The following is a 15114-nucleotide window of genomic DNA, read 5'->3' as shown; positions in this document are numbered from 1 at the left end:
GATGGTATAAAATTAGAAATCTATAAGCTACTTTTACCTATGGTTTGAACTATGTACATAGTTACAGCTATTATGTGTAATGCTGCATGCAGAAGTAGGTCTGAAATCAGCTCCTCATACCCTAGCAATGGACTGTACACTGAGCTCTCCCCTGATCATTGGAGTTTACAAAGTAAACTTTTGTACTGACAACAAACCCTGTTGTCAATCACTGCCCAGACATTCAGCAGCTATAGCTGCTCAGAAGCACATTGCATGCCTTCTGTCTTTTATCTGTCTGTACCTTCACCTGCCAAGATTGCACAGACTGCTGGGAGGGGGTAAATAAGCAGGGTGGTTAGTATGGGTGCTCCTGGACTGGTTTAGAAAACTACTGTGCAGTTGCCTTCCTAGCATTACTTTATGTCTGCTCTGAAAGTATAAAATGAGTAAGGTTTGAATTTAATTTCCTGTATTGCTACCTTCAGTGAGATAGTAAAAAAGAAAGGTCTGCTTCATATTGGTTTCTCCATTATGTAATGATTTTACTGTTTCAGTCTGAACTAGTTCTATATCAATCACACTTTTTTAATGCATATAATTTATTACAGTATAGTGTTTCCACCAGTCTCTTTAATTAACATTACAAATATGTGTTGCTTAAAATAAATTACTAATTCCCAGTGAGCTTTGTTAAGGATGGTAAGAGAACAGTTATGCTATTGTGAGAGGAAGGAGGACTGGTAGTGAATTGAAGCGTTTTAGCTAGAAAATAAACACATCCTTCAACTATTGCACAGTGTAAAAAAAAAAAAAAATCCTGAATAAAAATCACCACTAGGTGGACTGATGTAAATCAAAATAATTTTCAACACTGATTTTAATGGAAAATGGTGGGAACAGTGTGTTTTAAGTAACTGATTTTAATCTCATCTTGCAGTTGTACCTTTTAGTTGTTGTTCTTTAAAAAAGGTTAAGTCTCATTTATTGTTCTTTAGCACTTTTTATTGTTTGTGAAGTAGATGCACAGTTTACTGAAAAAGCTTATGTAAATGAATATGTATGCTATCCCATCATTTGATCCAGGTCTCTAAATGTGTGACAGTATGTGGTGCAACATGGTAAATGAGACATTGTTACGTTTTTATATTCATTGCTAATGGCAAGTTACATGTATCAGGTAACTGAATAGAATTTAGACTACGTAAGAACAACATAAAAATATTTAAAAATTAATCAGGATGTGGCTTGAATGTAAACTAAACTTGGATGTTTTACTAAACAAGGAAGATATTATATGTTATTAATATATGTTATTAGTATATGTTATTATTATTATTATTATTTTCCTTTAGCTGATATTTTTGTACTAGATTGTTGATATATGAATGGTAGTAGCATCAGATAAGTTTTGCTCTTTGAGTTTGGTGTGCTAAGCTCGGCTAAAAGCAGTTACATATCCAGGGAATATACCCTGTCTTCTTGCAGCTATGCACTGCTAAACTATTTGCTTCTCTTCGTAGGTTCAACATAGGAATGGTGTTTGGTATAGTTGCCATGTTTGGCTCTGTTATTCTTCTCGGAAAGACATTGATGCAAACACTGACACAGATGCTCACCGAGGCACCAAAAGCCCAGAATGATCGTATGCTGCAAGTTGTGGTAAGTGTTCTCTCCTCAGGTTTTTATTTGAGAGTTGTAAACTGACCTTAACCATCTTCTTGATGGGGTATGTGATGCATAAATCCACCCATGCAAGAATAGCCTAACTGCTGTTATTCATCTACATAAAAATTTGCTGATTTGTTATCAGCCTTAGCAATGGGGATAGAGGCAGTGAAAGAGGGGAAGACAAATGAAGGCAAACATGTGGAAGAGTTTATATTAAAAATTCTCAGGAGGGAGCATTGGTTAGTAATTTTTAAAAGCCCTAATTTATCATAGTACTAAGAATACAAACAGAGCTAAGAATTTGCCTCCTCTGAGCTGTGCAATGTACAGGCACTGGTGGGTGTGAAGTTTGCAGAGCACATCCATAATCAACAAGAAGGGAGGAGTTCTGTTTAATTTATTACAATAGAAAAAATTAGTGGAAAAGGGAAAGGTGTAAAGACCTTTGTGTGATAGTGGAAACAAAGATTCATTAGCGAGGAGATGGCATATTTTTTGATTGTTCAAGGACTTATACCCTGATTTACAGTGTGAAATTGAAAGTCCTGTTTCTGGCAGTATGAGTCAAAGGCCTAATAACAATGTATTTAATCATTTTATCGATTTCTGATGTTGGATGGTATATCGTATGGTTTTAGAAAAGAATGTTTTTCACAGAATGGGAGAGATTGCAAATACTGTCTTTTGTTATCTCTACACAAGGCAGTAACGGAAGAACTGACATTACCTTACAACAGTTTTAACCTGGAAGGATTCCTAGCCAACCTTCATTCCCCAAGAGTGCTGTCTGGCCAGAATGTATGGTCATTTCCCAGAAATGCAGAAAGTCCAGTGAGATTGATTTGCCTTCTGCTGCATGGCTTAGAGCAGGAGTGCCCAACCATTTCACTCTGTTTAAGTGCTCAGCTAGTCTAGTCAACAGAAGTTGGGAATTGCGTGCTGCCATGACAGACATTCCCATAAGTGCAAAACTGAGTGCATGCAGCTGGACTTAAAAAATTGCATGAGCACAGGAAGTGTGATCATTAGTGTGTGCCATAAACTTAGTGCCTTTGGGATAGTTTGGGTCTGTTTCACACACGCAGGGTGAATATAGCAAATGCAGTCAGTGTTGGCAAATGCAGGCAATGGGACTTGAGAGAGAATGTCTGGTTCTGCCACTGTAGTCACCCGGTCCACAGCCTGCTCCTGAACTATCTCCAGTAGCAGACAGGAGTACGCAGTCTGTGCATCTGGTAGAGCACAAGTTGAACGTGAGACAGAAAGTTTTTATTTTACAGTCCAACAGGGACCATCCTAAGCATGTATTTCTATTACATTCTGGAGTAAGAAAAACCACCCTTAACGTCTTCATTTTCTGAGATCATTACATGGATCTATCCACTTTTGTGACACCAGAGTAAAGTGGTCATTTGCAATATATTGCTCTTTGGAGAAAATAACATAGAGGCAACAAAAGTAAAGATGAGCCTTTGGAATTGATCTGGTGTGAGTTGGAACTATGAAAACAGAAATCTAGGATAACGTTAACAATTTCAATGTGGAATTGATTCCTCAGTGACTGCCTACTGGCGATATCACTGCATTCAAACCAAGGACAGATAGGCACTGAAAAATATGTAATTTATAGGGATAATGTAGTATCATGTATGGGGATTAGGTTACTTCTGCTAAGTTGACTTGTGGTTCTCTTTCTTTCCTACATGGTTATTTCATTTCTGAATGGTCACGGTTGTATAATTCTGCTTTTAAAGAGTTTCAGTATTCTTTTTGAGGGGAATGTGCTAGCATAAGTTGACACAAAGTGACCCATGTGTGGTTGTAAAGAGGTGAAGAACAAGTCAGGAGGACCTCCTCCTCATTTAAATTAGTTCTTTGTATTTGACTGCCTAGAGGAGAGTGAGTTAGGATTTTTAAAAAAAACTTTTTTTTTTTTTAAACTCAACTTTAGCCTGTGGCATAAATCTGTTTAGCCTTTGTGAAGAGAGCGAGCTACAGTTCTGTTTATGTTTTATTGATTAAGGTTTTTGTACCTTTCCTCTTTTGTTCAGTTGTGTACTTTATTTAAAATACCTATCTGTAGGTAACTGGGCTGGTTTTCTTCAGCTGCCCCTTCTTGTGTTGGTTGCGCATTGACAAAAGTGTGAAAGAGACAGATCAGTTACTAGAAATGGATCTTATTTTACTAAAGGTGTTTCCAGAAGCCCATAAAATATAAGATGGCAATGCTTATTGACAAAATACTGCTATTGATTCAAAACTCTTCATGAGAGTTAGCTTCCCTTTCAGGTGAATCTTAAACTAGCTTCTATGACATGAAGTCTGGAATCATCCAGTGCTGCGTTCTAACCGGCTGCAGTCATGTTGGTATTAAGATGGCAGCTCTTGCTGTTGCTGTGTGTCCTCCCATGTGCCCAGAGCAGAGGGCCACTGGTAACAGCAGTTAACTAATGCATTAGTGCCACCAGCTGATGCTGTGATACAAGCAACTGATGCTTAATAAATGAAGAGCAGCTGCCTTCATGCAGTGAGGTACAATAGTCATGCCAGTTAAGATGAATGTCTTGGTCATGATCACACTCTGGACAGAATTTGTGAAATGCTTTGGTTTAACATTCATGAAAAGAGTCTTTTGAAGGATTTCTTTTAGCTAGATTGTTTCACCAACCTACTGTAGAGTTCTGCTGCATGGGTAGGTGAGTGCATATAATTGAGCAATGTGCAGGATTTAATGAAGGTAGCATCAAACAGGGTCTGCTCATTTGGGTCTGTACCCTTTTGTGTCCCACAGAGGTAGTTTTTAGCAAGACCCATAGACAGGCCAATATTTTTTTCCCATAGCATCTCTTTTCTGATGCTGGATCGCAATTCAAGGTGTGTTCACATCAGCTCTTTGTGACTGTAGTGGAGTGTATCCTGCTTGCAGCGGGGAGAGCTGTGGAGCTGACAGGAGAACTGTCTCACAGCAGCTGAGCGGGGATGGGAACCGAGCGGGAGAAAAGTCCATCAGGAGGAAAGGGGATGGTTCCTCATTCTGTCGCTCGTGACTGCTTTGAAGCCCATCTGGAAGCCATTGGTGTCTCATGACTAGTACAGTGGAGGACTTGGGAACGGGTGGGAATCCACAGCAACGGGAGGAATGTGAGGGACCTGCATATTATGTCTTACATAAATTAAAATAGTATACTCATTTCAAGTGCTTTTCTTTAAAGGTTAAATTGCCATATATAGACTACCAAAACTTGAACAATATACAGAAGTTACCCTTTTTTTGACCTTGTAAATTTGAGGTAGTCTCATGATTCGGACAGGGAGAGAGAAGGGAGACTGAATGTTCCAGTTGTAGGCTCATTTTCTGAACTTTCAGGGCTCATAGTGTTTTAAGTGCCATATGGTTATTTAAATTTTATTTTTTTTAAGGATGGATATTCTCTAATAGCTACATGACTGGCTGCAGGAAATTGTAAACTAATGCTCACAGTTGCCAAGCCTGTTTCATTTGAGTGGAAGTCTGTGTACATTTTTATAAACTTCTCAAGCTTAATATAGAGTAGGACACATGGGCTGTGGGAAATAAGTAGGGCAGGGAGAAAGCTTTTGCACCTGGAGAACTTTTCCGCCTTCAACAAAAGAGTATATATTTAATATATTTTAAAATACATTGAATAAATTGGGAGGAGAGGTATAAACTGATAGTGCTGCGAGAGAGCGGCCCGTGTTCTGTTGTGGGTCTGAAGGAGGTGAGTGAAAGCAACAAGTTTAGGGGCAGAATGATTTGTCTTTGTACCTCTTGGTTTGCTTCTGTGTTTTGTTCTGTTGTCATGCCCACATCAACAGGTGCCTGGTGTAAATTTGCCTGTCAGCCAGCTGACCTATTTCTTCTCTGCAATCCTCATCAGTGGTGTGATACATGAAGTCGGCCATGGGGTGGCAGCTATTCGGTAATACAGATTGCTTTTCTCTTACTATGTGCCAACAAAGGCTAATATTCCAGAGCATTTACTTCCAGGTGAATGTTGTTAGCACCATTTTGGTTTATCTAGAGAGTCTGTTTATTCTGTATTTCCTAGCTTCCTTAGATTTTAAGTTTGGAAGAATGTACAGTGAAGGATAGAATTTTAATACGGTGTCTATTCTACAAATCATGAGAAAGGACTTCTGCTTTGCAAATATACCACACTGCATCAGGGTTAAAATAATATTTATTTTTTTTCCACATGGCCTAGTTTTTTACACAGCAATTACGTTTCTGCAGCTATGGCACCTGAAGAGGACCCATGTGCTATTGCACAATGGTACTTTAAAATAGATTTTTGATTTATTTGTTTTAAACATAGCTTGTAAAGTAGCATATGAGCAGGCTAAAGCAGTAATTCAGTCAAATATGATTTGGCCCTAATTGACACTAGCATCAGAGGGTTAAGTGGTGGTTAACTGGGACTGATATTCAGGTGTTCTCTGCATTTCTCCCAGACATCGTTCTTATCTGTCCCATAAGCATGAAGCCCTAAGTTGCTTCTCTGATTTTCTCGAGTGTAGGTAGTCATGACTGCATCTTAACCCATTACTACATTTTTTATCACGCCAGAGGTTCTCAGTTCAAGGGGTGGTTTGTAACCCTCACTGTTTCATACGCTCTGTTTTTCAGCTTTTTTCCCCTGATATTCACAGGGATTTTTCTGTGGAGGGTGAAGCTTTTGCCCATCCCACCACAGAAAGAAACAACAGAATTTCCTTTCTCTTAACAGCACCTTCACATGTTGCTGGCTAGCTGCAGAGGAGCTATAGAGCTCTTTTTAAGCAGAATGAATGATTCTTACACCTTCGTGGTATGATATCTCATTCAAGACCTGGAGCAAAGGCTCTGAATGTTCATGTTTGGGTTATGTTTTTGTTAAAAACCGGATTCCTAGCTATTTCAGTGGAAAAATTAGTTTGTCCAATGTATGTTGCTGTTGCTGCTGCTGTTTCCTGCTTGGCTTCCCCCCTGGCCCACCCCCAGACCAGGTTGCATCTGTAGAGCCGTTATGGTCAATCCTCAGGGTTTAGACTCTAATAAATAGCTGTGCTGTGTGAAAATTTTATTATTCTGGCAAATCACTTTGACTCCCTGAAATCTAATGCACTTTCTCCAACTTCAGTTCAGGATAGTATTGGCTGTGAAATACAAGAGCTTACAATACTTGAACCTTAACTTAGTCAAGGCTTGTGCCAAAAAAACCTTTTTCTTCTTACCTCTGTACCTCCTACCCAAGTCATGAAATCGTGTATAGGCATTAGAATGCCTATTAATAATTGGTAGCATGAGTAGGTCTTACGACTTAACTCCAGGGAATTAATGTATTACTTCATTCTGATTAATTTTGTATAATCCTGTGTCGTCTTTTATTTTATATGCACAATAAATAAATAAATGTGAATAAACAAAATGCTATGCCCAGTGTACTGTCTCAGTGAAGATACGGAATTAGCTATCTGTGCCTGGCTTGTCTTGGAACATGGTTGTCTTGGAATAATAATTGGAATGTAATTGTCTTGAAACATGATTGTCATGCCTCTATAAGTCCCTTATGAAATTTATAGCTTCATAAAACCTTTACGTAGTTATTTCAAAAGGTGCCATTTAAAAGCACTTGTAAAACCTCTGAAAAATATATATATTATCTGTATGACAGTGTCAGCTAGTAATATATTTAAATAGTGTTTGTCCTTTTAACCTCTTGACTTGTTTTCATTTTTTCAGATGATATTTCCCCCGTTTTTTTTAGTTTACAATTTATTCTAAGTTTAATTTAGGAGAAACAAGAAATGATAAATTCCAGAAATCTCTGTTTCTGTAAAAGGAAAGTGATTGCTTATTCCAGATAATTTTTAGTAGATTAGTTTGAAACTGCATCCCACAGGCTACTTTTTTTGTTCTTTTTTACTTAAAGCTGAAGATCCCTCAAAAGTTAAAATACACATTGACTTGAAAGTAGTTTGGGTGGGGTTTTTTTTCTTATTTCATGTGATACTGTTAGCAGGATACAGAAAAGAAATTGAACTTATCTTTTTTTTTTTTTTTTTTTTTTTTCTTTTTCTTCCCAGGCTCACAAATGTGTGCTGCTTAGATGTGGCAACTAGGGCAGGAAACATCCTTTATTTTAATTATCTTTCAATTATTCATATTATGAAAAAAAAAGTTAGTTTTAGAATTGTAAATTCTGTTATTCTTGTTGTAACAAATACGTGTGCTATGTAGAATCTTGCCATTTTTCATTTGTTGGTTTACAGTAATGCCACTTCATTTTTCTTCTTTTTAAGAGAACAAGTGCGATTTAATGGATTTGGGATTTTTATCTTCATTGTCTATCCTGGAGCATTTGTTGATCTCTTCACAACCCACTTACAACTGATATCTCCAGTCCAGCAATTAAGGATATTTTGTGCAGGTAATAGTTTGTAATTTTTTATTAAACCTTTGCTTAGCAAAGTTATTTATTCCACAGGCATCATTTGTGAATCCTTGGTGGAGGATTGAAGGTTTAAAATGAAGAAGTACAAAAGCCTTTTTTTAGCTAAAGGTGATCCTGCTCCTCTGAACCTACACTGTGATTTCAGAAAATCATTTGATCACTGCTGTCGTCATTGTGCTGTTTTCTGGAGGAGAGACATCAGTTTCAAGGATCTTAAATAAGTACCAATTTCCTGTCGTGAAAAATGGTATTATATCCTAGACCTGATTCAGAAAAGTTGTGCATAAGAAATTCCAGGTATGTGGTTGGGGAAAAAATGTGATTTCTGACCTTGCTCCCTCATTAGAAAAAGCTCTTACACTGGCTCAGGTACAGAAGTTCCTTTGCTATTCCCACCCCCACCCCGTATTGTATGGCCTAAGTAGCAAAACCTTGGAGCACCCAAGCTGGAAAATACTCGGCCATGAGACTGGCGGTATGAGAACACGACTTGCTGTCACAGGTTAACACCGTTTTCTGCAATAGGAGCGATCTGTTATGTGATTTTTCAATAGTATTGTGATTTTCAGTGATGTGTGAGTTACGTTATTATACAGCTCACTGTGTTTTGATGTTGCCATCAGGAGGAAATAAAGACTAAAACATAAGCATCCAAAAAGTCACAGGTTAGAGCTCCAAATAACCTCTGAATGTTTTTGGTTTGATGTTTTTTGAAGCTCCGTCTAATGGGAAGTAGAGCCCTGTTGCTGTGGAAGGTTAGACTGAGACTGTGTTATGCTACTGGAACCACTTGTATGGTTTTCTAGAGACAAAGGTGGTTCCCAAACTACTGAAGTAGAGATAGAAAGGTTTAGCGCATCTTAGTTTGTTTCTAGATACTGTTGATTCTCTATTGCAGGGGACAGTAGGATAGCAGCCAGCCTGTTGAAATGTTTAGATAGTAACATTGTTTCTTGAATATTGTAACTAAAATAATATATAGAGGGTTTTAGGCTGGGCATACAGCAGTCTTTAGCAAAGTGTATTTTCAAGCTTTCATAAATCAAGTGTATGACGATAAATGTTAGGCTAACTTTTATGAAGCACTGTTTCCCAAATTTCCATTTCCAGCTACTGTGAACAGAACTGAGAGAGAAGACATACCAATTTTCAAAATAGTTTGCTTACATACATTCCTGAGAAATCATTTAGAAAAATAAAATTATGAGCTGTAATAGAAAATAATTGCTTGTGTGTTTTTGACAACAAGCAAACACCTGTTTTCTTGGGAAACCTGAAATAGGGGAATACAAGGTAGGAACAAGCGTGTTGCAAGACTGGCTAGTATCAATGGCTTGTTATCAGTTAGGTATAACAAATTTCTGCATGTTTTTAACAGCTAATAATAGGTATGTTTCAGAACTAGAATGTTTGGTAATGATAAAATGTAATATTCAGTAAACTTGACTCAGTTTTTATTAATTGTTGGAGCAGTTGCATGAACCTATTCTTTGTGTTCTGAAGATCTGAGTTTACAGAGACCTGCTTTCAGATTATTGTATGGCAGCTAAGAAAAAATGCTAGAGTAGGGAACGACACCAAATTTTCCTCTTGTAGTCCAGCCATGCTCTGGAGATTAAAGAGTATATTTGTTGTACAGCAGATGGCATCATGAGTTCAAGAATAGTTCATAAGTGTTCTTGTAAGACTTGTGATATATTTGGCATTAATTCCATGCTTACTAAATGAAAAGTGCTTCTGTGCACCACTTTCTTATTATTAGTTCAAATATTTGTATTATTTTTGTACATTCTTTATAATATGTTTTGTGTTGTCCTTAACAGGAAAATACTCTGAAGATTTTTTACATTTTTAATTAAAAATTAATTAGCTAAGGTGTTTTAAGTCTTGTGTAAAGTGTCCCTTTTTAAATATAAGGAATTAGATATCCAAGGATGAGGCTGCTTTAGCAAAATTATTCTGATAGTATACTCAGCAGTGTGCCTCTACAGGTATTGTCATTTTCAGCCTGTATATTTTTCTATAGATCACCTGGGATGAATTTGAAGCCTTTCTGTTTTAGACTTTTCTGCTGTATTCCATACAGTAAACTCTGTAGGTTATGGTATTAAGGCCCATGTTTTCCTAGCTGTTTGAAAGTACTCCTTGTTACCCTCTAGCTGTTTCTGTCACCTCTTTTTTATTACTTTAAGGGGGATTTTTTTCCAGTTTACTGTCTTCAGGATCCACGTTGTTAAAAAGGACTTTTGTTTCTGTCTTAAAGTTTTATCCTTTGTTAAGATAAAAAAAATTCATAATTTGTTTCGTTGCACTTTGTGTGTGTACACACATACGTGTGTGTGTGTGAGATAAAGAATGGAATGCTGAAACATGTCATCTATCTGATTGCATTTCAATGAGATAAGGTTAAAAACTATAGAAAGAGAAGGAGAAGGCACTCTTAAGAAGCATCTACTAGTGGAAATGGCAACAAACCCTTAGTTAAAGTGCTGCAGAAATGTCTCTCATTTCTGCAGCCTTAGAAACATAAAAGGAGACTGGGTGACGTGTAGAGATAGCCAGGGGAAGTAAGAGTCTGCCGTATGTTATTCCTGTGTTATATACAGTGCAAGAAAGATAGGTTTAACATGTTTTTAAATATATTTACTTAATTTCCTGTCCTACACTGCAAATACAGAGTTTAATCAAAGCCCTCTTAACAAGATGAAGCACTGTAAGAAGGAAATAAGGAGTCTTCAACATTGAAAAGTTTTCCTGCATTGGTCATACAAAAAAGTTTGTCCAAGAACACAAACTAAATGAGAAAATTCTTATAGTACTGGATGTTGAAGGAAGCCAAGTGTGTCTTATGATAGTGGTTTGTTTCTTCCTATGGAGAACAGCATACCATAACGATTGCAGTTGCAAATGTTGCCCAAAATAATGTGTCAGGAAATGCTGACTTGCATAACTTTGTTTCTTGATGTGGTTTTAGGTCCAGATTTTCTTGTAAAAGAAGCCTTTTTCAAGTAATTTTCTGAACTTCTTTGGCACATATGCATATAATTATTTTCGTTCATACAGTGGAGATAATGAAAAATACTGAATTGCAACTGAATTTCATACATCTTTCTGAGGAGGACAAACAGTATTTATTCATATATAAGCCCATTTATTAAGGTTCTTAAATTCAACATTTTATTGTGGTAGAAGGTGACAATACATTTCATTCGACTGTTTTTTAATATTTATAGCTGATGACAACTCTGTAGATTGTTTCTTCTGGGTACTCTGCCCACTATGTACTTAGAAAAGTAGCGGTATGTGACGAAGTATCAATATGGTAGAATAACACCTTAAAAATCGACTTGGTGCTTCCCTGTCTTTCCTGATGGTATAATTCTCAGGGGCTCAGAGGCTTCTGTAGAATTCCTATACAAAGTGACATCATAGAAACTGAAATTTATAAAGTAATATGCATATTTTCCTTTCATGGCTGTGTTCACAAATTAACTTTTCATCCCTTCTTACAGTAATCATTTCAGAAAAGTTAATTAGAAGGTAACTGTAAGAATCTTGCATTTCAAAACCACCTTTTTGTTATTAATGTTTATTTAGAAACATGACTTTTCCCCCCTTCTTTTTAGGAGTGTGGCATAATTTTGTTCTTGGTGTTGCAAGTTTCATGGTTTTATTTCTGCTGCCAGCCATCCTTTTCCCTTTCTATTACACGGGTGTTGGAGCACTTGTAACGTATATTGCAGAGGTAAGTAAAGATCTTTAGTGTTTTCATATTATATGTTTTGTGACCTGAAATGTACTTGCGTGTCTTGTTATCACAATGAAATTTGGTCAGTGCAGCACTGCAGAATCTGATACATTGCACTGTCTCGTTAATGTTTCATTCTGAGTCTCATGTTTTTCAGTATTAGTAAATGAAGGAACATGGTGTGAATAATTATAGCCTATTCAGTAAATGTTTAGACATTTGAGATGAGTTTGCAGATTTATTTCTGGTTGTTTTGGGTTTTTTTCTAACTTCTTTTCAAATATTGGCACCAAGTAAATCTACTGGAAACTGCATTATCACTCTAGTTATTGCTATCTGGTTTTAATGTTACGGGTTATTTTGAGCTGATTTCCTTGCTTGTTTGGTCAGCTGGAAGCAAAGTAGAGATGGACTGCTGAGATTCTAGAAAGGACTTGATTTTTTTCTGACTTAATCAAATACAGAACAGTTGAACAGCAGAGTTGAAAGGATTGTCTTGGATCTAAAAGTGAACTGATAGAACTCAGCGGAGAGTGACATTTCTTGTGCTTTATATCTTTGAAAGCATAGGTACACCCTGCTTTGTTGAAAGATTCAGGGTATTAATTTAAGCTGCTTGAACTTAAAGTAGTAGGAAAAAACATAATATATTAACTTGTATGAAAATAATTACTCAGATTTGAAGAGGTCTGTGGAACACTTGGAGACTTGCCCTTTTCTTTTTCTTTGCACTAAGTTATTATTTGTAGAGGGTGTTGTTTCTGTAATGCTCTATCATACATTGAATTAATCACTTCTAGTGGAGCCTGAGGTTCTGTTTCTCTGGAAATAGCGTCTTAACCTAAAGGTTTTATGGCCATTAGGCAGAACTGTAAACAAATCTTTATAGTTTTAACTGTATTAACATGACTGACTTCACTGTTTCTTCTCAGGATTCTCCTGCCAATGGGCCAAGAGGTCTTTTTGTGGGAGACCTTGTCACTAACCTACAAGACTGCCCAGTCTATAGCGTAGAAAACTGGAATTCCTGTCTGGGAGACATTTCAGCAAAGTCACAGGTCGGCTACTGTGTAAGTGCAGCCACCCTACAGCAATTAAGCTTTCCAGCTAGAGGTATGACTTGAGGTGCTCTCTTCATTATTTTATATTGTAATTTTATCATGTCTTAAAGACTATTTGGGATTTAGGATTTGTTGCTGGGGACAGATTTCTCATAAGTCGAGTCTGCTATCCTGTCTTAAGCATTTACCTATATGCCATTCCGTTTTGTGAAATCTGAAAGTGATGAAGAGGTGGATAGAAGAATGTCTCTGGTCTTCCAGTCATTCTATACAAATATCCTTTATGATCGGAGTAATGAAATTTGCCTCTTCAGGATATTGCATAATTTGGTTATTAGCAGCGATACAGTTATCTCCTCTATTTTTAGTTCAGTTATGTGGATCAACTCAGTGATCTTTTGCAGATATAAATTCCACACATTACCACACATACAGCTTTGATCAGCATGACATTACAAATTGTGTGGTTTATGCAATGATGTGCTTTATTATGGCCACTTCTGATGTATCTCACTATACAGGTTTTAGGTTTCATTTGCTTCTTCAATCTCAGTGTCATTGCCCATAAACTCAGTTTTGTCTGGATTGCACATATTGCTTCCGGAAGTCAGTCTTATTTCCTTCTGTTTTCATTTATAAATTAGAGTGCTTGTTGCTGTAAGGGCTTACTCCTGAGAAACAAAAAAATATGAACTAAACTAGAACAATAAACAAAAATTAAGTAGAACAATAAAGAACAGTCAAGTTAAATTGGCTGATTTTCTTGTGACATGCCCTAAAGCTCTCTAGAGTTTGTTTCACGCAAGCATCTATGGAGACTAAATTCCAAAGGTAAGGAGCTGCTACTGAGAAAAACCTCTGTGATGCTTTTCAGAGCTTTAAAATTGTCACTGTGTTTTTCCACCATACTGGAAGTAAAGAGGGGGGTCAGGCAACTTGACAACCCATGGTTTTTTTATACATTTTAGTTCTCTTGTGAGACTGAAAAGGTAGTTTTAAATTATTTGTTTTAGTATATAAGGAAAGTAATCTTACAGGTGGAACTAAGATAAATATTTAAACTGTAAACTAGTGAAATATGGGTAAGATTCTACTTTTAGAAACCTAACAGTTTGGATTATCCCTCTGAAGAGGAGGGCAACTTTGGCACATGCTTTTGGCTGGGCGGAGATGGCAAGTAAGAACCAATTCTTAGATGCTGTAGGTATATATGCTCAGATTCTGCTGTTCTATGAAATGCAATTTCAGAGTCATGGATAATAAAACTGCATATTCTGTAACGGAACCAGTCCTATTTAGACTGAAATACTAGAAACTTAATACTGGAGACTCAATATTGCTTCCAAGCTTGGTTGTTGTATAGTGTTAGCAGCCCATTGTCTCACTGCTGCATTCTAATCAGACCAGTCTGTCTGCATTTTCAGAGTCATAAGCCTCCAGCAGTGAGAAATATTCGTCTGAAATTAAATGAACTCCGTTCGGTCTCTAGCAGCCATCATTTGTCAAAATCCTGACGGTTCACAACTTGACATAAATACAGAATGTCAATAAAAATGTATCTAGCAAAGGGACCCTATCTACTTGACCATAAACCAAATGGAGAGTAAGCTATTTGAGTATGAAGCTAGACAGAAAACAATGCCCCAAGGACCTTGAAATTAAAAAAAAAAAAAAAGTGTTTTCAATGTAATGTTTATGAGGAAACTAATTTCATGGTCATTCACTACTCAAAAATAGATGTGGTTGCTTAGCCTCAGGGTACTTGAAAGAAGAATTGTATGGTACAGTGCTTGCACCTGTAAGCCCCAGGCATAAAGCTTTGTGTTAGTGAACTGCAGGTTATGCAGTGATAAATCAGCAACCAGAATTGCAGGCTTGATCTACCTAAAGATACTGCAGCGTTGCTGTGACACAGATCCTTACAGTAACCATTCTTTTGTGGGTTGTTTTATAAACTGCTTTTGTAGAATAAGTTAATTCAGTTAATTTAAAGAACGCCCTTAGAAAGATTCTGTATCAGACTAGTTATGTCATGGTTTAAAACATCGTTTATTCACTCTTGCAGCCTTCAAGGCTTGGAAAGCTTCCAAAACCTGAATCTTGTAAAGGCTTTCATGTTTTAAAGAGTATGTTTTGAGTTTTGGTCATTTTCATAGCCAGCCAGTGAAATCAGTACAGTAGCAGCTAACAAATTTATATG

General features: G+C 36.9%; 1 protein-coding gene across 10 annotated transcripts in view; it reads left to right on the top strand.

The window, feature by feature from the left end:
• MBTPS2 (membrane bound transcription factor peptidase, site 2) overlaps positions 1-15114 on the top strand; it is a 47815-nt gene that overhangs the window by 5999 nt on the left and 26702 nt on the right. For all 10 annotated transcript variants that reach the window (XR_008730986.1, XR_008730985.1, XR_008730984.1 and 7 more), the window contains exons 3-7: positions 1503-1641; positions 5488-5591; positions 7954-8081; positions 11732-11850; positions 12786-12966. Coding sequence is in view for 6 of the 10 variants with exons in the window: in XM_027810852.2 (XP_027666653.1) it covers positions 1503-1641; positions 5488-5591; positions 7954-8081; positions 11732-11850; positions 12786-12966 (671 nt within the window). In the remaining 4 variants the exon portion in view is untranslated. The remainder of the gene's footprint in view (positions 1-1502; positions 1642-5487; positions 5592-7953; positions 8082-11731; positions 11851-12785; positions 12967-15114) is intronic.

This window comes from Falco cherrug, chromosome 2 (genome assembly GCF_023634085.1).
Source record: "Falco cherrug isolate bFalChe1 chromosome 2, bFalChe1.pri, whole genome shotgun sequence".
Lineage (NCBI taxonomy): Eukaryota > Metazoa > Chordata > Aves > Falconiformes > Falconidae > Falco > Falco cherrug.
The sequence above is the reverse complement of the archived record's forward strand: the minus strand, read 5'-3'. Positions and strand labels throughout refer to the sequence as shown.